This window comes from Canis lupus, chromosome 35 (assembly GCF_048164855.1).
Source record: "Canis lupus baileyi chromosome 35, mCanLup2.hap1, whole genome shotgun sequence".
Lineage (NCBI taxonomy): Eukaryota > Metazoa > Chordata > Mammalia > Carnivora > Canidae > Canis > Canis lupus.
In genome coordinates this window covers 24,405,598-24,432,429 of record NC_132872.1, presented here as the reverse complement: position 1 = coordinate 24,432,429, position 26,832 = coordinate 24,405,598, and the positions used below count along the sequence as shown (strand labels likewise).

The window sequence follows — 26,832 nt, the reverse complement described above, 5'->3', positions numbered from 1 at the left end:
AGGCCACTTGTCAGGGTAAGTTTTATATTATTGTAAGAACTGTTTACCAGCCAAATTCCCAGATGCCAGCCAAGGGTCAAGCAAGAAGGCTTTTCTAAGGATATGTAGTCTCAGGCTACTATGTTAACTCTTTTCTACAAAGTCCACTCCATTTGGCCAAGGCTTTTTTAGAGCAAAATTATTACGAGTAGAACCCAATGTGGCAGGATGAAAGCATCTTGCAGTACTGACTCTGTGTGCTCTCCAGGGTCCTGGATTTAGCCAATTAAAACAAATCCTGTTAACAAGAAAGGTCAATCTTAGAGAGCCAGGTGGCTTTCTCCTCTAAAGTTTTTTTTTTTTGCATTAGCCTTTTTACCTGGCTTGAATCATTAATTCAAGCACCGTACAACTCTGACTAGTAAGTTGAAGCTGACCTGCATGCCTTCCAGGACTGAGGCAATCCATGAAAGTCAACGAACACATGCAAGAAGTATAATCAATCCCAGAGAGTACCCTTGGAAACAAAAAGTTTGCAACTGATAGGCCATCCGATGAAGACAAACATTAGTTAGGCATTAGAGGTTAATAGGGCCCCCAGTGTGGCTTCCTTGGGGTTCTCTGCCCAGTCCAAACAATGCAGTTGAGTCCTTCATTTTAGAAGGGCTTCCAGAAGGTAGTTTTGGCAATTTTGCTTGTCTTTGACATCAGTTCATTTGCCACATGAGTGTGGACAACATCTACAGGTGCTCTTCATGGGAACATAGGAGCTAGGCCCACCATTGCTGTCTCATAGTCAGCGCTGCCAGGTGTGACGATAGGTTCAGTGGTTGGTTTGAATTCAAGACTTCACAGCACCCTAAGAAGGCAGTACTGGCATTCAGGAGCAGTTCCGAAAAACAGAGCAGTTATGAGAAACAGAGATCATTAATGCCTTCCTTCCCTGCATTTCCCAGGTGCTGGGTTTTTTTTTTTTTTTCCATGTTACTACAAAACCAGTGTGTCTCATTTAATAATCATTACCTTATATTTTTACCCATTTTTTATTCTCCTCTTCTATCAAAAAGGGTTGGGTGTAAAGAGGTCATTGAAAATTTAGCTAAGTTACTCCACGATATTGCTGCCTTGACATCATTTTGTTTGGCCATCAGTGACCTTAAACTGGCACTAGTCCCCTCATCTAAGCACATGCCCTAGATAGCAGTCCACAGAGTCGCAAGCACATGTAAGTTCCAGCTATCACTTCCTCTCCCCTGCCCCCGCTGCCTTCTCCCCATGTGTCTTCCTAGATAAGACTCCAGTGTGGCTTATCAAACAGTGTCCTCTTGGTTTCAATTGATCAATCTAACCTTAGCCCTAGGAAACTCAAAGCACTCCACATACAGACTCTAATAAAGACGTGCCCCAGTGTCTGCCTCTCTCTGCCTGCACTCTGCCTTGACCTCCTCATGTAGCCTGTCAAGGTGTGCCAGGTACTTCTTCCAGGACTAGTAAGTAATAAACTTCTCTATTTTAATTCCTCTTGTGGTCTGTCATTAAGTCACAGTTCACCATCTGACAGTCTGTGCTCCACTTAATAAGTGATGATTTAATGAATTCATAACAGAGGGACAGAAGAATTTACATAGAAAAACATTAATACAACATTAATACAACTTAACCAGAATGACACAGCATGTTCAGGAACTGGTTAGGACAAAACCTTGAATTTTCAGAAGCTTTCAGAATGTGTTTACATTACCCCCATCCTTTTCTTTTCTTTTCTTTTTGAAAATTTTATTTAAAATCCAATTAATTAACATATAGTGTATTACTAGTTTCAGAGGTAGAATTCAAGAGGTGTTGGATATAAAACCCAATGCTTATGACATCACGTGCCCGCCTTCATGCCTATCCCCCAGTTACCCTGTTTCTCCAACCCCCTCCCCTCCAGCAACCCTCATTTTGTTTCCTATGATTAAGAGTCTCTTTTTCCCCACCCTTTTCATCCTGATCATTTATTCAATAGGCAGCACGAAAAAGGACCACCTCTCCTTGGGAATAGTTGTATTTAGTAATCAAACTGCCTAACTTAGAAGAAAGGTGTGTAAAGTAGAATCAGATTATCAGTGCATTGTTGCAAATTTCAAATAATCTTGAAAATCAGACATAAGTCAACAGCAGTGAGACATTCTTGAGGAGGGGTTGAGAGTTCCCTCTGTCAGGAGGGGTCCTACTCTCCATGCTGTGTTCTTTTCCAACTTAGAGCTTTCAACAGGAATCACAAGTTATGTTCCTTATGATCATTTATCTCAAATGCAATTAGTTCCTGCATTAGAAATGTACAGCCACCAGCAGCTTGGTGTCAGATGGTCTCATCAGATAATGAGCTCTTCCCTGTGAGCATCTGCAGGTGACCCATGTGGTCCAGCCAACATCCATGATGTTTTTATATCATATGGCCCCTCAGAGGGGTGTCTTAAGTCTTCGGTAGTCCCAGGGTCTAAGTTCTATTCAATGAGCCCATGTCTGATTTCCAAGATTGAAATTGTCTGTTACAGATGTTTCTAGGTTTCAGCCTACCATCAGGTCCAGGCAATCAGGATCTCTGAATTCAAGATTCTAAAAAAGCCAGTGACTTTCTTCTTTGGCAGCAGCAAAGATGAGAGACTACAGGGTCAGATAGTGGAGTTCTAAGTCCTTCTAATTCCTCTATATCTTGTCAATCTTAGAGTCCAAATTGACCTACTCAAAAATAGGCACAATTGGGCTAGAAAATCATCAGCCTCTAAGAGTCAGACATCTGAATTTACAGGAACTTATTATCAAACTAAGAACTGCTTTTGAAACCTCAAAAAGTGTATTTTCCTGTGAAGATTCTTTTCCTTTTATTTTGTCTGCCTTTTCTCATAGCAAAAATAATCAATTATGAGAATTTCAATACTCAGATGTTCAGAGATTTTAAGTTATAATCCATCTAAGCAAGAAGTCCTGTTCTACCAAGACCTTTTATTGGGCGGCTTTTCCAGATTAGAATAATCCCTCTAACATTTATGAAATTACAAGCCTATAATATTTTACATCATTAAAAAAATCATATACCCAGAACCACTAACTACAAAATAACAATCTATTTTAGAAACTCTCTTTCACTTTTTTTTTTTTGCAAGTTTACTCAAACCTTAGCAATAAATTCAACACTTTCAGGATTAACATTACAACTACTTAGAGATCCCAGCTGTAATGCAACAGGCTGCTGTACCAGTGGGTAGAGTGTTATTTTACCCTCTTCTTTTTTTTTTTTCTGATTTGTCTAAAGTTTGTGCCAGTCTTGGAACTGACTTAGTCTTGTTTCCTCCCACTTGGAGGAGTGAGCAATACAAACATATGACATTTTGCCTCACCCAAAATGTTCTTTTGGATGCATTTGACAAACACATCACCCAGGCTGCACTTTTTAATTCCTTCACCTTAGCTGCCATGGCCAAAAGCAGCCAATGGATCCAAGTATCCTGGCGTTGGATATATCATTTTAAAATTCCATAGGTAATCTTCACCTTCCAGAACAGACATCTCAGCTGCTGTTTCATACCACAGATGACTAGGTAGCTATTGGGAACTAAAAGTTCATAATTGTAGCCCCTTCATATTTCCTTTCCCCAAACAGATATATTTCAATGAGTCAGGGTTATTTTTAATAAATTCCACTTCTGACACCATCACCCCTAGTTTAAGGATTTACTAGAAGAATCCACAGCATATAATTATACTTATGGGTAGGATTTACTACACTGAAAGGATGCAGAACAAAATCCAAAAAGGGGAAAAGCGTATTGGGTGAAGTCTGAAGAAAGCCAGGCACAAGCTTCCAAAAAGATTTTTGTTGTTGTTGTTTGTTTGTTTTTTTTTCCCCATCAAAGTCTCAAGGGATGTGCTTAATTCCTCCAGTAATGAGTTTTGGCAACGCTTGTGAAATGTCATTTACATGCTCATGAGAGACAGTGCCCCCCATTTTTTACTGGGTGCTATTTATGTGGGCACTGTGATATGGGCTAAATGTGATTCTACAAAATTCATATGTTGGAGCCTAATCCCCAGTGTTATGGTTTGGAGATAGGGATTTGGGGAGGTAAATAGAGGAGAGGGTGGAACCCTCATGAATGGGATTAGTGCCTGTGATGGTTAATTTTATGGAGTGCCCAGATTAAACAGTACTTCTGGATGTATCTGGGAGGGTGCTTCTAGATGAAATTAACATTTGAAATGATAGACTGGATAAAGTAGATAGTCCTCTCCCTGTGGTGGGCCTCATCTGATCAGTTGGGGGTCTGAATAGAACAAAAGACAGAAGGAGGAATTAGCTCTTTTTTTCCTGCCTCACTACATAAACTGGGATATCTTATCTCATCTTCTTCTGCCCTTGGACTGGGATTTACACTGTTGGCTCTCCTGGTTATTAGGTCTTTAGTGTTGGACTGAATTACACCACTGTTTTTTCTGGGTCTCTAGTTTACAGATGGCAGATTGTGAAGTTTATTAGTCTCTATAATTACATGAGCCAATTCCTCATAATAAATCTCCAAATTTATACATGCACATTTTCCAATATTTAAATTGCTTCTGTCTATAAGGCCTTAAAAGAAGAGTTTAGAACTCCAAGAGATAGACGTCACTTAAAGAAGTTTTAAAAAAAAAAATCGTGGGACACCTGGGTGGTTCAGTGGTTGAGCATATGCTGTAGGCTCAGGGCATGATCCCAGGGTCCAGGGATGGAGTCCCACATCCGGGTCCCCACAGGGAGCCTGCTTCTCCCTCTGCCTGTGTCTCTGCCTCTCTCTCTGTGTCTCTCATGAATAAGTAAATAAAATCTTTAAAAAATCAATTCTTTAAAAAATAAAATAAAATCATATTTCTTTTCTTCAAAGTACCTTTATGCAATGACATAACAGGTATGACCTGCTCGGGTTTTTCTATCCCTGATCATAGATTTACTTATTTTTGTTTCTGAAATTGGAAGAAAAGACATTTCTGTCTAACAAGAAATAGAAAAAAAAAGTTTATCTATTGTTAAGTTTTGTGGACATACCTGGTCCTTCCTTCCCAAGGGAAGTCACCTTATTTCTTTCTTTAATAACAGAAACAATCAAGAGTGGTGGCATGTAGTTATAGCTTTTTCTTTCTCATCTGGGTCATTGAGAAGCAGGCTTTCTGCACTCTGTAATAAAAATGTTATAAAGTAACAAGCCCGCATCTCTCACTATTTAAAACAAGAAATAAAAACATTGCAAGCTATTCTATGCTTTGGTTACTTTCCCTTAGTAACTTATAAATTGTGGTACCATGCTCTGGGGACACTGGTCACAATTATTAAGCCCGTCTTTTTGCAGCTCAAGGAAGAGTTTTCATGGAAAGTGGTCAGGAATGCCTGTCTAAAAATGCAAGCTTTATCAAAGGTTTCTTGGAATACTGGTGCAATGTTGTTAAGAGTCCAGACTTCATTTTTCTACTCCTTGCTTCAGACTTGGCTGTGCTGCTTAGTAGTAATTTCACCTGGGGTGAGTGATGATCTATTTCAATCTCAGTGTCCTTATCTATACAATGTGATGCAAATCTCCCAGTCACAGTGTTGTCATAATGAAAATAGCATATGTAAAATATTTTACTTCGTAGCTGGCACAAAGTAGGGGCTTAATAAATTAGTCCTGTTATCTCAAAAAAAAAAAAAAATGCCCACTAAAAAACAAGGACTAGGGATCCCTGGGTGGCGCAGCGGTTTGGCGCCTGCCTTTGGCCCAGGGCGCGATCCTGGAGACCGGGGATCGAATCCCACGTCGGGCTCCCGGGGCATGGAGCCTGCTTCTCCCTCTGCCTGTGTCTCTGCGCCTCTCTCTCTCTCTGTGACTATCATAAATAAATAAAAATTAAAAAAAATAAAATAAAAATAAATAAAAAACAAGGACTAGACTATAATATTCGTAGAAGCTTTATTTATAATGGCCCCAACTGGAAACAGCCCAGGTGATGGCCCCAAATGATAATCAGTAATAGACTGAATTTTTTTAAAATGTGAGATATTCGTACAGTGTAGTACTATAAAGCATGAACTACTGATAGCGCAAAAGTATGGATAAATCTCACCAGTCTAATGTTGAATGACACAAAATAATACATTCTGTATAATTCCACTGAAAGAAAGTTCAAAAACAGGCAAAATTAATCTACAGCGACAGAGGTCAGAAGTCATTACCTTTTGGAAGGAGGATGGATTGAAGAAGGAAAAGGGGAGCCAGCTGGGGTCCTAAAAATGTTGTATGTCTTCACCTGCATGGTGGTGGTTATCTATGGGTATGTGTATGTAGAAATTCATCAAACTATACATTTAAGGTTTGTACATTATGCACATACCTGTACTATTTATACAGATATAAATAATACATCAATTAAAAAAAAAACTGTTCCCTTAAAACCAGGAGCTGAATTTTTGTTTCAATATCAATTTTAGGGCAGCCCCGGTGGCACAGCGGTTTGGCGCCTCCTGCAGCCTGGGGTGTGATCCTGGAGACCTGGGATCGAGTCCCATATCAGGCTCCCTGTGTGGAGCCTGCTTCTCCCTCTGCCTGTGTCTCTGCCTCTCTCTCTCTGTGTCTATGACTAAATAAATAAAATCTTTAAAAAATATCAATTTTATTAATTAGGAGTATATCTACATTAGCTATAACATGCCAATAGCTGGCCATCTTGCCAGCTGTAGTCAGTCTGTCCCTTGTAAGTGGCCCCATTTCAGAGCTAGCCGGAAGCTGACAGGCATATTATAAGGGTCATGCTCCATCATCATTGACAGCTGGAGATGCCATCACATGCCACTGGCAGCGCAGCACAGGGAAAACCAGCCAGTGGACTGTGCTTCCCACCCTTAGGCGTGGAGGCACAAGCCCCAGCGATGGAAGGATTAAAAAGCCTCAATTTAAAAAGACAGGGGGAGGGGAGGGAATGTGGGCTGTACAATTTATAAATAGACATTCCCCGAGGCTGCCTGATGGTGAAGTGGTTGTTTAGTAAATCTTTCTCCCTTAAGAATCCCATTATCGGAGAGCATTTGAAAATACCAGTTTCATTTTGTCTTTTGGGGGAGATCCTGGGTTTCATCAAGTCAGCCCTGTTGGATGATATTTCTGTCTGTCGAATTTAGGGACAGGCCTTCGATATTTTGAATCACCTACACATGGAGCACAAAGATGATGATGATGATGATGTGTCTTTTGCGAAATGGATGAGCAGCTTCTGGGGTCACAGCTGGATGGAAGAGAATGAGCGAGGACTCCGGGGCCGTCGTGGATCACAAGATGCCAGTTACAGGAAAACCTCCCTGCCCTGCCCTGTGAGTTATGGTCAGAGAACCAGGGGAGAGCTGGACTAGGGGAGGGGGATTTCTAGTTGATAACTTTTGAAGAGGCCTTTGGTTTATACATCATCTTTGGTTAAAAATCAGTTCTTCTAAACCTTTTTACACCCACCAAAAAATACCTTTTGTTATTTTATCTTGCCCTCCTGGGGACCTGATTTTCATTTATTAGGTAAAGATTTCTTCATTTTTAGTAGCCTAACATACCTTTAACTACTATTCAGAGCTCCTGAGAAACCTGAGACAATTGTTCTGAGGGCTAGTATGATTCAAGCCAAAGGAAAGAAACTTGATGTGATAGTCTGTGTAGCATCAGGTATGGATCAATGTGTGATTTCCAGTAGTGTTTTGGAAATACTGAACATAACGTCCTGATTTGAGGACCTCTAAAGAGTTGAGGAGTCCACATAATAAATCACTACCTTTGATAAATTTGATAAACTTTTTCTTCTGGTTCCCCTTTGGTTTTCCGAGGGGTGATGGAACCAAAATTTTTCAGCCCTCAGCACTACTTTTCCATAGGGAGGCAGAGCATACAGTGTCTAGGGAGCAAGATGCAAGCAGGGGGAAGCTCCTGATAGTGGAGGGGGTGGGCTTGACCAGGTGAGGACTCAGCCGTAGGTGTAGGCGGTGGTTCTCTGCTCAGCTGTGCCACTAGAAGACTCCACAGCAGAGACATGTGTCCTCTGCTTCAGTTACACAGCAATAATACAGCTTTTCTTTTCCACAAGTCACTTAGGATTCTAGCCATAGAGAATACATCCCCAACCTTCTGCTTCTGTCAACCCCAGAACCAAATAAGTGTTGGGACAGTGTTTTTTATTTCAGTTTTAGCCTCAGAGTTCCCAGATGCATAATGCCTGTGAGGGATATTATGGTGGGTATGGCGATGGCTCTTATTCCCAAGTGATGAGGCAACTTGAGGGATGAGATCTCTTTAAGACACAAATATTTGAAAATAGATTTCTTACCAAATGCGTACCCAGAGACAAAGGGCAAGTGTCAACAGCTCTTTGAGCTCCAGGTTCCTTTTGTAAAAAAGAAGAGAGGCTGGACTGGATGACCTCTGGGAACTCTTCTAGCTCTAACCGTCCATGATTCTGTTGTAAGTGAACACCCGTTTATCGCACTCTCATTTTAATCTCTTATATTCCACTTCAAGTGAGGCATTCACAGTGTGTGAACCAGAAGTACAATTAGTTTCCAGTTTCCAGATAGAGAGGACCAGGGAGAAACAAAGAGAAAAAATGTGATTTGCTCTTTATCTCAACAGCCCTTTAGAACTGTTGAAATGAAAACAAAGGAAGGAACATGACTTATAAAATATAGGTTTGTTGAATAAATTTTAACATCTATTAGACTTTTATTTATTTTATTTTTTCTATTAGACTTTTAAAACTGAGATAATCCACCCTTTTTAGAGAATCTACTTTTAGGTTGCAGGGTTGTTTGAATTAAACTACTGGGACTAGCAATAGTTAGTTGTGTTGTGTATGGCATTTCCAAACTGTGCCCACATATCTCTTCCTGCTCATACTAGAGTCAAACATTTGCCTGAATGTTCAGTGAGATTCCCTAAGTCAACAATGAATTCCACCATGATCAGACTAACATGCAGAAAGTATGTTTATTTAAGGAGACAAGGCATGGAATAAAAATGACCCCCCGACCGAAGAGAGTAGAGAGAGCACCAGCGCAGAACACAGAGCAGGGGACCCAGGGCGGTGTGGGCAGGGTCCTGGGAAATAGTCGGGAGTCTGAATCTCTATCTCCAGTCACAGAATGCCATATATTTATGACAAGAGTATGAAGTTGGACTTTCTTTCTAACTTTTCTAACCCTAAAACATGCTCAGATTTTTCTTATTTCAGAGAGAACAATTAGGTTTTCATTTTTTATGTGTGTTTTGCTTTGAGCTCAATGACTAACTTAAAAAGAAAAGCTTGCTCTTAGCCTTGTCTCTTTCCCTCTCTTCCCACTACTCCCATCTGAGGCTCTTCCCTCCCACAACCTATTGATAACCTATATCCATCCATATTGCATGGCATAGGAAGAAAAGAGTTTTCCCCTCCTTTCCCATTTGAATGTGGTTTCTAAAGTGGCTTTCAGGTCATGATTCCTGCAGAACCATAGAGGCGGAGCCTTTATTCATTGAACCTGTTTATTGAGGTTCCTGGCATTACTTATGCAAGGCACTAGAGGCTTAGAGGGTACCAGAAGACGTACTGGATCTCAGTGTTTGTGGAACTTCCAGTTTAGCAGAAAATACAGATTTGGCATAAGGAACAAGGCTTGGTCCTGCTCAGAGAACACTACCTTTTGATAAAACTCAGTATAATAATCTGTGATCACTGATTTAAAGTAAATTTTAAAAATCTAACTTTACTGTCCTAATATTCTTGGTGGAAAAAAGTGAAGTAATATGAAGTCTGTCTGTGAAGAACTAATGTGCCTTCTACCTCCAGCATCACATTAATACAAACTTGAGGTAAAACGGTTTCGCATTCCTTATTTATTCTGCTCATTGAAAGTGGATTTTTAATACTTTAGCCTATCCAGCTTTCTAGTCATCTTCTTCAGCTTACCATGGTTCTCTTAACATTGGTGGGCCGAGTGGAAGGGAGAATTACGCTAAATGAAAGGACTCTTCAAGGAGGAACTGAGTCTCCTGGCCTAGGGCTTTGCTAACTCCAGGTAGGCTTTCCCAGGGCTTCCTCTGTGTTCCAAGGTAGGCAAGGGTGTGCTTGCCTATATGGTATCATTTGAGGGGATATAATATGAGCCTCTCCCTGTCTGGGATTTTTTCTTTTTTAAAAATAATCACCTTTAACCATTTTTTATATTCTCTCTTCATGTTCTTAACTTAAAGCAATAGAAGATATTTTAATTTTGATTCTTATCCCTGATTGACCTGAGTACGGCCACACACTCATCTCACCACAGGAGTGGTTCTCCTGCAGCTGCTCAGGACACGGATAGGGCGGGACATGACCCCGTTGGAGGATTTCTTAGGAACCTGAAGTGAGGGGATACCCTAAAGTTCCATGACTAGCAGTGATTTCTTGGTTTTTTGGGTTAAATGTACATTTCATTTCAATAGGGGACAATGCCTTCATCCCCAATAGAAAACCAGTGATAGTTTCAGGCAACAGTGACAACTCTGTGGAAGCACTTGTAGCATAATGTTTTACGGATTTGTTTTCTGTCTTCTAGATGTGGAGGAGTTGCTGGGAAGGCAGCCGAGTAGAGTGGTTAGGAAGGGTGAAGGGAGGGCTCCAGAGGTGGCTTTCCGGGGCCTACCCCCAGCAGCATAACTGAGTTACTTACCTCTCTCTGCCTCAGATTCCCCATACGTAAAGGAGATTGACACTAATAGTGGATACCTCAGAAGGGGATTGGCACTAATACTGGATATCTCAGAAGGGGATTGGCACTAAAAGTGCCAATGAGGATGCACTCATTGCTCCCTGAGGTGTCATATCTGGATTAAAGTGCCAAGTCCTTTCGGGCCTTACCCTTCATCGTTCATTGCCACCACTTAGAAATGGGGGTGCTCCTGAATAAGGAGACCTACCAGAGGTTTACATTTGCACCTTAGCCTCAATAGTTAGAAACCCCAGAGAAGCCTCTAACTGGAGCTCATTTACAATTTCCTGACTCGCAGGAGAAAGGTGATTTTAACCTGGAATCAGAAGTAAGCTGTTAACTCTAAAATGTGCTTGCAAAATAGGTCAAGCAAGAGGGCATTGGGTCAATAAGTGTTACCAAGTTAAGTAGAAGAGACAGTACACTGCTTTTCTTTTTAGTCTTTGTTTTTCCTTTGCTTTATGTTTTGCTATTTCCTTGTGGCTTAGAATGTAAAATTGATTGTTAAAAAGTTTTGTTCTGAATAAATATTTATCTTTTGTATTGCTAAAGAAGAAAAGAACCCTCAGAAGGGTGGAGTGAAGATTCAGTGAGTAATTTATCTAATGTAATTGGGATGTTGCCTGGTACCTAATAAACATCTATGCTTCTTATTATTAAGCATTGGAAGTGTTGAAACTTGGGAATTTCTTTCCAGATGATGCTTCAGTTAATTACTTTCGTTTTGCCTTTCCCTCTTTATCTTTAATGTTTCTCCTTCTCATTTAATATCACCGTGAGAAGACAGGTCATCTTATATTCACGTTTGGCATATGGCCTATGTTGTTATGGACTGAATGTCTCCCCCGCTCCCACCAGATTCGTATGCTGAAGCCCTAACCCCCAAAGTGATGGTATTTGGAGATGACGCCTTTGGGAGGTAATCAGATGTAGATGAGGTAAGGCCCTATCAGATACAATTAGTACCCTGATAAGAACAGACACCCAGAGAGCTTGCTCCCTTTCTTCACCTGCATGCACGGAGGAAAGGCCATGCAAGCACACAGAGAGAAGGTGGCCGTCTGCAAGTCAGCAGGAAGCCTCTCACTGGGGAGAAATCTCCAGCTCCTTAATCTCGGACTTCCCAGCCTCCACAACCGTGAGAGGTAAATTTCTATTGGTTAAACCAGCCAGCCTGTGGTGGTTTGTTCTGGCAGCTTGAGCTAAGATGTGTCAATACCAAAACTGAGGATCACTGCATGGTAGAGGACTAGTGAAAATACTGTGCGAGACTGAATTCGATGTCATTTGGGATTACCTCAGTGGCATGTGGTTTAGATGCACTTAGTTTGGTTACTTCAGTTTCTGGATGAGCAAGACAAGTTCTTGAGTTGTTCCCTAGGAGAAGATTCCAAGTGTCTGAGGCGGGTGCCATAAGCTCCAAGGAGTTCTTCCTACCACTCACCTCTGTTTATGGCTTATGGTAGGGTGTTTTTCTTTCTTTCTTTCTTTTTAAAGATTCCATTTATTTATTCATGAGAGACACAGAGAGAGAGAAAGAGAGAGAGAGAGGCAGAGACACAGGCAGAGGGAGGAGCAGGCTCCCCACAAGGAGCCCAACCCGGGACTCGATCTGGGGACCCCAGGGTCACGCCCTGGGCCGACGGCGGCGCCAAACGGCTGAGCCCCCCGGGGATTCCCCAGTGGTGGGGTCTTGATGACAGTTTCCCATTGATTTACGGAGTCTGACAGCGCAGGGTCTATTTACTTCTCCAGTTAAAAAATACTATTTTACTGAATAGTTAAAAACATCCTTGAGCTTACCTAAAGGATGTTCAGTGGGATTACCTTTGTTATTTATAAAAGAGCTACCGTTTTACCGGTTGACCACTGGAATCCGTCTTTCCCTCCGATGCTGCTTCCGTAGGTAGCTAATTGGTGAATTTACAACCCTCTTGGCTCTTACGATAGCATCGGGCTACGTTATACAATATTCCTCACATAAAATTCCTCTACATTAATTCCTAAAGACCTACAAATCATTATTAATTTGGTAACAGAATTCTGTTATAAGTGGTACATCGTCAACAGTCACGTGTATAGGCAAGCTCACCTGGAAATAAGATGAAGTCATTGTTGCCTTTGACGAGAAAAGTGTAGGCTTATTAATTCAAAAAACAGATGCCACCTGGAGGCATGCCGCTTGTCACCCAAGTCCTAGGCCAGTCACGTACCTGACCTGAGGTTCAGCTTCCTCAGAGCGGCAGCAGCCTGTGAAGCTCCGCAGGCGTCCGGCGCGCGCCTCGGGCCCCGCCCCCCGGAGCCCGGCCCCGCCCCCCGGAGCCCGGCCCCGCCCCCCGGAGCCCGGCCCCGCCCCCCGGAGCCCGGCCCCGCCCCCCGGGCCGCCGCGCAGCACGCAGGACGCACGGGGCGTCGCCCGGGTGGGCGGGTTCTAGTGACGCGACCCGACGGCGCCGGGAGGCGGTGCGCCCCCTCGGTGGGGGCGCCCGCGGCTCGCACGCTGTGCGGGGCAACATGGCGGCCGCCGAAGTATTAATTTTGCCGAGGAAACCTAAGCAGAAAAAGCGGAAAGTCTTCCCAGGAGAAGATGTAGCAGAGATACAACATGCTGAAGAATTTCTTATCGAACCCGAATCCAAGGCGGCTCAGTTGGACACATCTCAGTGGCTCCCGTTGCTCAAGAATTTTGAAAAGCTCAATGTAAGGAGCACGCACTATACACCCCTTCCTTGTGGTTCACATCCTCTGAAGGGGGAGATTGGGGACCACAGCAGGACAGGCTTCATTAATCTTGACAAGCCCTCCAACCCCTCTTCCCATGAGGTGGTAGCCTGGGTCCGACGAATACTTCGGGTGAAGACGGCGCACGGTGGCACGCTGGATCCCAAGGTGGCCGGCTGTTCACTCGTGTGCATAGAACGAGCCACCGCTTGGTGAAGCCTCAAGAGTGCAGGCCAAGAGTATGTGGGCATTGTCCGGCTACACAGTGCTATTGAAGGGGGGACCCAACTTTCGAGGGCCCTAGAAACTCTGACAGGTGCCTTATTCCAGCGACCCCCACTCATTGCTGCAGTAAAGAGGCAACTCCGAGTGCGGACCGTATATGAGAGCAAGATGATCGAGTATGAACCTGATGGAAGATTAGGAATCTTTTGGGTGAGTTGTGAGGCCGGTACCTATATTCGGACGCTGTGTGTGCACGTTGGTTTGTTACTGGGAGTTGGCGGTCAGATGCAAGAACTTCGGAGGGTTCGTTCTGGAGTCATGAGTGAAAAGGACCACATGCATGACGTGCTTGATGCCCAGTGGCTGTATGACAGCCGCAAGGATGAGAGTTACCTGCTGCGAGTTGTTTACCCTTTGGAAAAGCTGTTGACTTCTCATAAAAGGCTGGTTATGAAAGACATTTTCATGAATGCAGTCTGCTATGGGGCAAAGATCATGCTCCCGGGCGTTCTCCGATATGAGGATGGCATCGAGGTCAACGAGGAGATCCTCGTCATCACCACCAAAGGAGAAGCAGTCTGCATGGCCATTGCATTAATGACCACAGCAGTGATATCTACCTGTGACCATGGTATCGTAGCCAAGATCAAGAGGGTAATCATGGAGAGAGACACGTGTCCTCGGAAGTGGGGTTTAGGTCCAAAGGCAAGTCAGAAGAGGCTGATGATCAAGCAGGGCCTTCTGGATAAGCACGGCAAGCCCACAGGTAGCACACCTGCCACCTGGATGCAGGAGTATGTGGACTACAGCGACCCTGCAAGGAAAGAGGCAGTAGCCAAGGCAGGAACAGCTCCATAGGAAGTCACCGAGGTGGTAAAATCCCCCAAAGTGGCTGCCGAAGTGGTGAAAGCCCCGAAGCAGAAGCGAGACAGTGAGAGTGATGAGATGTCCTTGCAGCTGCTCAAGAAGGAGAAGAAGAAGAAGGCCAAAGCTGCTGTGGAGAGTGTGAGTGAGCCCACAGACAGGGACAGTGACAACGCCAAGAAGAAGAAAGGAGGAGAAGGAAGAAAGAAGAAAGAAGAAAGAAGAAGAAAAAGAAAAGTGGAAGTGGTTTTGGAGTAGCGGATGCCAGCTCTGGCACTGTGCCCCATCGGGAGGAGAAATTAAAGCCTTACTGAGAAAAGGTGACTCTTTTGTTCTTGAGGGAACGGAACGCAGGTCGCAGGAAGCATGGAGAGTTCTGGGGCACCTCAGCTGCTCCCTGAGAACTCGGTGAGGAGTCTTGCTGGGAGAAGGTTGTACTTTTTACTTATTAAAGTCTACTTAAAAAAAAAAAAAAAAGATTCATTTTCCTCATCTGTAAAAGGGGGAGAATGACTCCCTTCCAGGATTTGTTCTGAGGTTAGAGATCAAAGATGTGGTCCCCAGAGAGCCTAGTACACTATGACTCAACGTGGCCTTATTATACCTGGAACTTTCTCCTCGTTTCTCATCTTGTTAATGGGGGGCTCAGGTGCTTGCATTGACACAGAGGGCAGGATGGGTACAGTTGAAGAGTAATTGCAGTTAAAGCCAGGATAAAGAGTATCAAGTAGTTAAGCCCTTCAGGGGGAAATATTAAAAAAATGTTTTTTGGGGCAGCTCGGGTGGCTCAGCGGTTTAGCACCACCTTTAGCCCAGGGCCTGATCCTGGAGGCCCAGGATCGAGTCCCACGTGGGGCTCCCTGCATGGAGTCTGCTTCTCTCTCTGCCTGTGTCTCTGCCATTCTCTCTGTGTCTCTCATGAATAAATGAATAAAATCTTTTTTAAAAATGTTTTTTAAAATATTTTGTTTTTAAGTGGTCTGCGTCCAACATGGGGCTCGGCCTCACAACCCTGAGATCCAAGAGTCACACGCTCCACTACTGAGCCAGCTAGGCGCCCCACTAATTTTTTCTTAAATGAGAACCTATGCCTTGGGTCACAGAATGCACAGGGTTTTTTCTTCCAACAGGAATTGTTTTCTTTGGTCACAGTGGAAACAGCTTTGGTGCTGAGCACACTCTTCTGTGATGCACGTCAGGGAACTGGGTAGTCACTGCTCTGAAGGCAGTGCCTGCAGCACACTTTGTCTTTGGTGCTTTGCTGTCTGGGACCCCAGCTGGTGAGCTCAGAGTGAAGGGATCCAGTTCCACAGGCCAGAGCCTGCCTCACAGTGTGGGAGAGAGAGCTATAAGGCCAGTGACTGTGGGGTGACAAGTGCATACTTGGTAAAAAAAAAAAAAAAAGCCATGTAGGGTACTATTTCCTGTCTTTGCCAGGAAAATTACATTGGAAGGGGATATAAAGTTCCAAAAGTAGAGCTTGCGTGGTAAGTAAACGCAATTAAAAGTGGGAGCTTCTTCCCTGTAATCAGAGAGCTCTCTTAAGGCTGTTCCCCACAAAGTCACACACCACAACCAACCGACTGAAAGACATATCTGATAGATCACTAAGTATACACTGTATTTATATTGTGATAAAAACTCTTGCTATTCTTTTTAGGCCTCTCAATGGAAGAGAACATTTTGTACAAACATTCTCATTTCCATTCCCAACCTTAAATTTTTAAATTTTATGTTTAAAATTTTATTGTGGTAAGAACACTTAACATGAGATCTACCCTCTGGGCAGATTTTTAAGTGTGCAATCCGGTAAACTACAAGTGTAGTGCTGTAGAGTAGATCCCTAGAACTCCCTCATCTTGCATAACTGGACTTTTAAACCCATTGATTAGCCACTTCCCGTTTCCCCCTTCTCTCAGGCCCTGGCAACCACCATTCTATTTCTTACTTTTACAGGTTTGACTATTATAGCTAACTCACATAAGTGCAGTCATTCAGTATTTGTCCTTCTAAGTCTCAATTTTTTTAAAGTACCATTTTTTTCCTGATAATATAATACACCATCATTGCAGAAAACTTGGATAAAAAACAAAACAAAACAAAACAAAAAATCCCACAGCTCAAAGAAAACCTTTCAAAACATTTGGGTATGGTTTAAGGTTGCCCACCTTATGAAATTACCCTACTTCAAGCCCTCTCCTCCTCTCCCTCCTCCCAGATGTTCACGCTCAATGGGCTTCTTTTCCTTCCACATCAGCAAGCTCTTCTGTGGCAGGGCCTCTGAACATATGGGGCTCATCCTGAGGCAGAAGAGTGTTCCCTGTTCCCTAATTAACCCCTCTCACCCTTCAGATTGTATCTTAATCTCTTAATCATCACACCTTCACAATCCTCCCCTGATCCCCCTAGCCACTCCAACACTCATCTGAACATACATAATTTTACCTTGTTATATCCTCTTTATGCACCTTGAATTTTTTTTCCTTTATAGCATTTGGCCAAGGTTGTAGGCATATGCCTTATTTGTTCAATGTTCATCTCCCAACATAATCTCCAAGAGGGGTACACTGTGCTTTTTGGGCGCTCCAATTTATCCAAAGCACAAAGTACCATGTCTTACCTATAATAAATGGAATAATATATACAAATTTACCTCATGTCTTTTAGTAGCTTTACAAATCTTTAAGCATATTTTTGATGATTGTTTGAGAGAAAGTTTCAATACATATGTATTAGTTTCCTGGGGCTACCATAACAAAATACCACAGACTGGATGACATAAACAGCAGAAATTTATTTTCTCACAGTTCTGGAAGTTAAAAGTCTGAGATAAAGGTGTCAACAGGCTTGATTTCTTCCAAGGCTCTCTCCTTGGCTTACAGATGGCTACCTTCTTGCTGTGTCCTCACATGGTATGTCCTCTGTGGGGGCATATCCCTGGCATCTCTTTATGTATCCAAATTTCTTTTTCTTATAAGGGCACAAGTCAGACTGGAGTAGGACCCACTATAATGGTCTAATTTTAACTTAATCTTTAGAGGCCCTGACTCCAAATATAGTCATCTTCTGATGTACTCACATAAGGCTTCAACCTATGAATTTCGGGCAGGAGAACATAATTCAGCAAAAAACAACATACAATGGATGGATCCAAGGAGGGGAATATTTTAAGCCTTCTGACACATATTACCAACAATTTTCTAGGAAGGATGTACATTTGAAGTCCTACCAGCAAGGAAGACTGTGCTTATCTCCTTGTACTTTTGCCAGTGTTGGTACCATTAAGTAACATTTTTTTTTTACCTGAAAGGCAAAAATTGTATATTATTTCATTTTCTTTTTTTAAATAATTTTATTTATTTATTCATGAGAGACACACACAGAGAGAGGCAGAGACACAGGCAGGAGGAGAAGCAGGCTCCATGCAGGGAGCCTGACGTGGGACTCGATCCCAGGACTCCAGGATCACGCCCTGGGTCGAAGGCAGTTGCCAAACTGCTAAGCCACCCGGGGATCCCCATATTATTTCATTTTCCATAGTTTTTGACTGCTAATAAGCATAAAGAATTTTTACCCATTAGTATTTCTTTTTCTTTCATTCATTATGTATTTATTCATCATATTTTTTTAATTAAGATTTTATTTTTATGTAATCTCTACGAGGGATACTATGAAGAGGGAACTCAAGGGGCAGAAACTCACAGGCGATGTCTAGGCTAACAATATAAAGTAGGAAATCAGATTAGAGCTACAAATTGAAGCCTGAGGATGAGATACTTTGGGAGACAGTGTAATGTGAGAAAGGAAAGGAAGGGAAGGAAGACTGGTTTAGAACTTGGAGGAAGTCCGGTAGATATGAGCAGCTAGAAGGAGGGAGAAGTGAGCAAAAATGTCTAAAACACAGTGGCAGGAAGATGGCCCTTGAGGCTGCAGTGGTAGATGGCAAGGGAAGATTGTTTCCAGGGGGGCCACATGGGCTCCTGCACTGAATTCTCCAGAATTATTAAAGGCCAAAAGTGCACAGAATTCGGCAACACTGAGTTCAATATTCTGACCAAAATTGATCTTGGGAGCAAAAGCTAAATTGGAGTGGGTTGGGAAGTGAGAAGAACTAAAAGAATGTTTCTTTCAAGACTGGTTTCTCTGAGCTGTCCCTCCTTTGATTATTTTCCAATTGTGATCTTAACATTGCCGTTATTGTATTATATGACCTCAGCAGTTGCCAGTAGGAGTGTAACATATACTTATTTATTTTCAGGACATCTAGTAAGCATTACTAATGTGTAGCAAATATTTTTTTTTTAAAGATTTTATTTATTTATTCATGATAGTCACAGAGAGAGAGAGAGAGGCTCAGAGACACAGGCAGAGGGAGAAGCAGGCTCCGTGCACTGGGAGCCCGACGTGGGATTCGATCCCGGGTCTCCAGGATCGCGCCCTGGGCCAAAGGCAGGCGCCAAACCGCTGCGCCACCCAGGGATCCCAGTAGCAAATATTTTTAAAGTTTTTTCAGCTTACCATTAATTTTGTTTATATGGCTTGTGATGCAAGTTAGCTTTATTTTTACGTAAATTAATTTTTTCCTTATGACTTTTCCCATTGCTCTTTTGCTTAGAAATTCTTTCTTCATATAGGAATCACATAAATATCCACCTTTGCATTATTTCTTAAACATTTATGGCTTCATTAAAGTTTTTTTAAAATATAATCTTGGAATTTATTTTTACATATCAATTTAAGGCGTGGAATGTTTCATTTCATTATTCTACCCTAATGGTAGAGGATGAACCAAGCTAGTCTTGGGATGTTCTACTTAATGTTTTAAATAATTGGCTCTATTTCATTGTAGAGGAAGGTCCTATTGATCAAAAAGGTAAGATTTCAGTTCAACATGAGATTGTTTAGTTGGTAATGTATGTATATTCAGTCCCTGTGCAGTCTCTTTATATTGCATTTTTTTTTAATTCTATATTCCCAGTTTCCTGTGTTTCCCAGAATCCCATCATCCAACAGCCATCCCAGAAGGCATTCTCATGAGGCCCAGGGATTTCAATGCCATTCCCACATCCCGGATTACAGAAAATTCTCAGCAGACGAGTCACGCAACGAGCCGCTGGAATCAAAAAGAAGATCCCATTCCAAAATTCAAGCATTTCCAGAGTCTTTTGAGCAGCAATTGTGCTTTAGAACCAAACGCTCTGCATCTTTGGTATGTAACAGAATTGTTGAATATTTAACCACTTTAAAAAGGGAAACCCAATGGATTCTTCCTCCCCAACTTTGAGGAGAACAAATCTAACTTCTTCATTTACAGCTTAGTGATAAGGTCTTTGACAAATGACAGTTTTAGATAGCCCAGGTGTGTATACATTTTTAAATTATTTTTATTGGAGACCCCAGGTGTAGGAAGAATTCCTGGAGGGCCAGAGGCAGGATATTTTTGTTACCGAAGTCTTCTGTTTTTTTTTTTTTTTTTGAGACAATTAGAAATAATTGTGACTTGTTTTTCTTTCACTATTTGAAGAAGGGGGAAAACTACCCAACTGTTCCTATCCTTTCGCATTTAATCCAGCAGCAAATAGTGTATGATGGTAGCATGTTCCCTTGTACTTCTAAAAAACATGCAAAAGGAATTATCCAACTGTCTAGTAAGTATTGAGGAGTAGGAGCTGTCCAGGCATTTAGAATGGCCTGTGGGAGTCTAAGTAAAGCACAAAGGAGAGCAAAGGAGAGGACAGGCATGGAACGGGGGAAGAATAGAAACTCCACTGATGATGCCAAACTCAATACATAAAGTAATAAACTAGAGACGGATTAATTGGGGGATAGTTTTCAACTCTACAACATGTTCACTGAGTGTCCTTGAACAAAATAACTTCTTTGTTCTGGGTTTTTGTTTTTTTGTTCTATTTTGCAAAACAGGAATAATCATGCGGCTCTGCCATGTAGTGGGCAGAACAATAACTGACCAGGTGTATTGCCACCTGCTTCTTGAGCTGTGCTCTGTGAATGTACAGAGGAGGACATGTGGCTGCTTCCTGCCTCATTGCACATCTGAACACAACACCTTCTGCTTAGCAGTGACTGCTGTTGGGACTGTCACCATGCATCTTTGCCTCATAGGTGGCACGTCACTTTTATCAGAGAGTGACTCTGCGTATGATTCCCCTTCAGTAGAGGAATAAAGAAGGAAGAATAGAAAGCAGCTGTCACTTATCATTTCTAAATCTTATTAAAAGTTACTGTTTTATCTTTTTCCTTATATCGTTTTTTTAAAAATATGGTTTCAGGGGATGCCTGGGAGGCTCAGCAGTTGACCTCTGCCTTTGGCTTAGGATGTGATCCATGTCCTGGGATCGAGTTCCACATCAGGCTTCCCACAGAGAGCCTGCTTCTTCCTCTGCCTCTGTCTGCCTCTCTCTGTGTGTCTCTCATGAATAAATAAATGACATCTTAAAAAGTATGGTTTCAGACTTAGAATGGTAGCGAGAATAGTATAAAAAATACACTTCATTTAGATTTCCTCCAAGTTAATATGGTATATTTACTTATATCCTCTCTCCCCTTCCAAGCCCCGAGACAAGGGCAGGAAAACATTCTGTTACAGAAACATGGTATAGTAATTAAACTCAGGAAATTAACACCAATACAATACTTTTATAACTAAGTATTGACCTCATTCATATTTTGCCAGTTGTTCCAATAATATTTTCTATAGTGAACTTCCAGATTATGTAATGCTGCTCATTTTCACATCCCTCTAATTGATATTTATTCTGTAAACAGTTCCTCAGTCTTTCCATGTCTTTCATGATACTGACCTCTGAAGAATACAGGCCAGTTATCTTTTAGAATGATGCCTAGCTTGGGTTTATCTGGTATTTCCTCATGACTAGATTTAGATTATGAACTTTCAGCAGGAATATAGCAGGAGTGCAAGAATTCTTGTTTTAAAATTACATGTTCAGGGATCCCTGGGTGGCGCAGTGGTTTGGCGCCTGCCTTTGGCCCAGGGTGCGATCCTGGAGACCCGGGATCGAATCCCACGTCGGGCTCCCGGTGCATGGAGCCTGCTTCTCCCTCTGCCTGTGTCTCTGCCTCTCTCTCTCTCACTGTGTGACCATCATAAAAAAAAAATTAAAAAAATTACATGTTCAAGTCATTAATTATATTAATTTGGGAGACATAGCTGCCTTGAGTTTTTTCTGGAGCAAGTTATGGGATAAATGTATTTTGAAAAAAATTTTAATCTGAACTGTTCTTTTTCTGAGGTTCTCAGAAAAAATTTCACATAACAACACATCTTATGGAACAGCTTATATGATGCCATTTGCTAATATTGTAAGCCCTAACAGTGTGTAAACATGAAATCATTTCTCTTATTTAAAGAGATACTCACCACCTCATCCCTAAAATATCAAATATGTTTGCTAATATTTCCTTTCTTTTTTTTAAGATTTTATTTATTTATTCATGAGATAGAGAGAGAGAGGCAGAGACACAAGCAGAGGGAGAATCAGGCTCCATGCATGGGTGGGACTCAATCCCAGATCTCCAGGATCAGGCCCTGGGCTGAAGGCGGCACTAAACCATTGAGCCACCCGGGCTACCCTAATACTTCCTTTCTCAAGCTCTTCCTTTTGAGTGCCGAGGCAATCAAGATAGCATTTTCAATTTTTTGACTCAAGAATTCTTTTCACAGTTACATATAGTAGCTAGAAACCTGCTAGGAATTTATAAAATCATTAATTTTTTTCTTATTACATATATAAACTATAGGATAAATAATTTTATTAAATATTTTATTTTATATCAATTTTAAAGAGCTTTTTATAAAGCTTATCCTAATGTAAAATTAAAAATTTAGAACATACATACACTTTAAAACTTGTTCTTACTTAGAGACTGACATAGTTTTCTAAAGCTAACTACACTGAAAAGTATATTTTTATCAGCAAATCTAAAACTGATTTATATTTTGGTTGGGGACCAAATGTTAAGTAATATGTAGATTAAAATTTCATATCTTTTAGCATCAAAAGGATCCAGAAGCTAATTTTGTGATCTGATCATGACCAACAACATTAAATTCTTTCATTTTGGTATTGAAAACCTCAATTGTCTTATTTTGAGAATTTTTATGTTTTATTTCTTTTTTTCTTTTTGAAGATTTTATTTATTTATTCATGAGAGACACAGAGAGATGCAGAGACATAGGCAGAGGGACAAGCAGGATCCCCATGGGGAGCCCAATATGGGACTTGATCCCAGGACTCCAGGATCACGACCCGAGCCAAAGGCAGATGCTCAACCACTAAGCCACCCAGATGCCCCTACATTTTGTTTCTAAATAATGAAATAATTAAAAAAAAAGATTTCAGTTCACTATTTACAATCATTTTTCAAATAGTCTTTATTCCCAATAAGGGAAAAGCCATTACTTTGTTTTGAGAAGGATCATCACTATTTTTTCTCTCTTTTATACCATTCTTATAAGCATTAGAGATATTCATGCCTGCTACATATGAACTTTGATCAGACCGCTGGATCTAATACAACTGCTAGGTCTAATGAAAATAATCTGGAAACACATTTACAGAATGAGCACAATCTTTAAGTTTCTCTTAACTTTCATCTCAGCATCATCATTTGTTTTGCTTTGTGACTCTGGCCCCTATAGATAGAAATGAAGCCATTTAGGTATAAAAAAATTTAGCACTGAGGAGTAGCTGACACCACCGTAGTAAACAGACACCCTCATAACTCGGCCTGCAGGGTTGAGTCGTGATCTTGCTCATCTCACTGCCACTCATCACAGTGTATGTTCACTTGATAGACACTCAGGCATTGCCCAGCGTTTCCAGTTCCAACAGAGGAGGGGGAGAGTGATGGTGTTATTTGTTATAGGAGTGTAAGTAGGTGCCTACTTACATATTTATCAATGCCATTCTTTGGTTGGTAATTCCTTTGAGAGACACTCTTTGACCATGGAAACTAAAGAAGGCTTCCCCGTTCCCACCATACATCCCTATCACCTCACCCTGTTTGCTCATTATCAGTGCACTAATCACTATCTGTGATGTTCTTATTTCCTCTTAGGCTTAGTGATGGTCTGTCAGTGTCCACCAAGGTGAAATATCGAAAAGTAGAGTTTCTTTAGTTTGTGCTGTACCAGCTGGGGAATGTGGTTGGATGTCATTCCTCAACACTTCATTCTTCACATAGTCCTCACATTAAAACTTAGTGCAAACTCTACTGTTAATGTAATTTAAAGAAGTAGACACTGGGGGGTTAGAATCATTCCAAGTATGATTCGCTTGCCATGTTCCTTTTCAGAAAGCACCAAGACACTATTAATTATATCACATTGTGAAATCACATCCCTCTATATGTCAGAGTTGTGTATGGGTGGAGTTTCCCCCATAGACTGTTGCTGACACCCCAAGGCCCCATCCCTTTTATTTATAACTAAAGCTTTTAGCAACACCCTTGGCCTTCTGCTAATTTATTATGAGAAACTACGATGTGGAAGTCTACTAAGTGACCAGGGATTTTTTCATTTCTGATAGGATAAATGTGGCACGTCAGTTGTTGGCACATTTCTACCCTTTTCTGACCTTTGTCTTTCAGGGACCGGAGAGCAGAAGGGAGAGAAATGAAAGGGAATGCCTGAGGATGGAGATAAGATCTCAAAAGAAAGTAGAGGAAAAAAGCAGCTCTAGGAAGGACGAACACGGAGAAGCATGCATGCCCCCCTTGTTTGAAAAAGAGTCCAAATAATATTTTGTTTCCACATCATTTCTACAGATTCTACTGTGTTTTTTGGGTTTCAGAACACCAGGCCAGGGGGTGGTAGCTGTGAACGAGTGTCCTCAGATGCTGAGTGACCACTGGGTGGGGGGTGGGGAGTGTGATCTGCTGTGTTGTCTTTTTATGGGAATAAGGAGAAGAAAAGGTATTTTAACAGAATAAGTGATTCTTAAAAATGTAAAGAAAGATATTGAAAGAACCACCCACCCATCTTCAGTAACTCTTCTTCCACATTAACCTTGCAAATAATTTAAAATAAAAGTCATTGGTGTCACTCTAAGTTTACTTCTTTATCAGATGTAATTATGTAAGTATGTCTAACGCCATCATTTAATGAGACCTGATAATTAGCATGCCAAGCACTATGCTGAGTTCTTTAATGCCTTACCTAAAAGAATCCTCCCTACTCTGAAGTGGGACCTATTCCTCCCCCTTGCTAGTTGAGGAAATGGGAATTTAGACACGTCCCGGAGCCCATCAGTGAGGTGTCAAGAGTTAGGGCCGGAGCCCAGTTCATTCTGGCTCATGTTCCTAACCTGAGGCAGGATCTTCATTTCCTTTTAGCACTGGCTCCTGACTTGGTGCGTGTGTGTGATGTGCATGGAATGAGTGGATGTGAGTGAGAAAATCAGGAGCTGGGAGCAGCTTATGATTTTGATTACACGGGTGGAGACTGATTTTCTGAGGTCAGCTTTATGCTCTGGGCTTTAACTTTATGAGACCATATTCTTATTTATTTATTTTGTTTTATATTGAGACATAACTGACATAGAGCATTATATTAGCTTCAGGTGTACAGCATAATAATTTGATATTTTTAATATGTGGTGAAATTATCACCACAATACGTCTGGTTAACATCCACGAATGTGCATAGTTACACGATTTTTTTCTCGTAATACGAACATTTAAGATTTACTATCTTAGCAACCTGCAAACATACAATAGATTGTTACTAATTATAGTCACCATGTTTACCTTATATCCCACGACTTATTTAAAATATAGAGAATGCTTCATGAATTTGTGTGTCATCCTTGCACAGGGGCCATGCTCATCTCTGTATCATTCCAATTTTAGTATATGCGTTGCTAAAGTAAATGTTTCCTTTTTCCCCCTTAATTTTCAGCTTTATTGAGGTATAATTGACAAATAAACTGATATATTTTAAGTTGTACAAACATGATGATTTGACATATGTATGCTTTGTGAAATGGTTACTGTAATTGGGTTAAATAACACATTGAGGCCATGTGCTATCACTATTTTTCTTCCCTAGAAGAAAAGATACTATAACTTTCCCTATTTATCCTATTTTTATACTGAAGTATAACTGACATTTAACATTATATTAGTTTCAGGTGTACAACATAATGATTTTATTTTTGTATACTTTGTGAAATGATCACCAAAGTCTCATTAACATCCATCACGACACATAGTCATAAAATCTTCTTTTTCTTATGATGAGAAAAAATTTTCCCCTTAAAAAAACCCCAGTTTTATTATGGTATCATTGATATCCTAAAACTGCACAAATTTAATCTACACAATTTGATGAGTTTGGACATACATATGCGCCCATGGAACCATCACCACCAATCCTCAGTTCCTCTTCTTTACTCCTCAGGAATGCTCAGAAGCATGGCATATCTTAATTACTTTTACAATTCATACAAGTCCTCTCTTTTTTAAATTTTTATTTATCTATGATAGTCACACAGAGAGGGATAGAGAGAGAGAGAGGCAGAGACACAGGCAGAGGGAGAAGCAGGCTCCCTGCACCGGGAGCCTGATGTGGGATTCGATCCCGGGTCTCCAGGATCGCACCCTGGGCCAAAGGCAGGTGCCAAACCGCTGCGTCACCCAGGGATCCCAAGTCCTCTCTTCTTAATATGGATCCCTTTTTTCCCCCCAAGTAGGCTCTACGGCCAGCATAGAGCTGGGGCTTGAACTTACTACCCTGAGATCAAGACCTGAGTTGAGATCAAGAGTTGGATACTTAACTGACTGAGCCACTCAGGCACCCCAGTATGGATCCCTTTTTGAAATTACTTGAGGCAAAATTAGTATGTTTGAGAAAGTTTTCCTCATAGTCAGGTATGATGAGAGCTTTTAAGATCTACTCTCTTAGCAACTTTCAAATATGAAACACAATACTATTGATTGTAGTCATCATGCTGTACATTACATCCCTATGACTGTTTTATAACTGGGAGTTTGCACCTCTTAATGTCCTTCACCCATTCCACTCACTCCTTTAGCCCCCGCTCCTCTCAGGCAACAACCAGTCAGTTCCCTGTATCTAGGAGTTTTGTTTTATTTGCTCATTTGTTTGTTTTTACATGTAAGTAAAATCATATGGTATTTGTCTTTCTCTGTCTCACCTATTATTCATTTAGCATAAGGCCCTCAAGGTCCATTCATATTGTTGCAAATGGCAAGATTTCATTGTTTTGCAGCTGAATAAGTATCCATTCATCTAT

At 41.4% G+C, this 26,832-nt stretch overlaps 1 protein-coding gene, 1 long non-coding RNA gene, 1 other non-coding gene and 1 pseudogene across 6 annotated transcripts in view; 2 read left to right on the top strand and 2 right to left on the bottom strand.

Annotated features, from left to right (window-relative positions):
- LNP1 (leukemia NUP98 fusion partner 1) overlaps positions 1-24,626 on the top strand; it is a 42,482-nt gene extending 17,856 nt beyond the window's left edge. For 3 of the 4 annotated variants that reach the window (XM_072811717.1, XM_072811719.1, XM_072811718.1), the window contains 3 exons: positions 7,148-7,336; positions 19,515-19,745; positions 24,167-24,626. In XM_072811717.1, coding sequence (XP_072667818.1) covers positions 7,181-7,336; positions 19,515-19,745; positions 24,167-24,316 — 537 coding nt within the window. In that variant the 5' untranslated portion in view covers positions 7,148-7,180 and the 3' untranslated portion in view covers positions 24,317-24,626. Of the gene's footprint in view, positions 1-5,374; positions 5,514-7,147; positions 7,337-19,514; positions 19,746-24,166 lie in introns of those variants that run through there. The other variant, XM_072811716.1, reaches the window with a different exon arrangement.
- Positions 297-13,010, bottom strand: LOC140624818 (uncharacterized). The gene is made up of 3 exons (XR_012024257.1): positions 12,819-13,010; positions 5,045-5,173; positions 297-852 (listed from the first exon to the last, which is right to left on the bottom strand). It is a non-coding gene; the product is annotated as an uncharacterized lncRNA (long non-coding RNA).
- Positions 13,161-19,651, top strand: LOC140624815 (H/ACA ribonucleoprotein complex subunit DKC1 pseudogene; annotated as a pseudogene).
- A 720-nt stretch (positions 24,627-25,346) lies between the features above and the next one.
- On the bottom strand, positions 25,347-25,450 carry LOC140625260 (U6 spliceosomal RNA). Its single transcript, XR_012024619.1, has one exon. It is a non-coding gene; the product is annotated as a U6 spliceosomal RNA (small nuclear RNA).
- Positions 25,451-26,832: the final 1,382 nt, after the last annotated feature.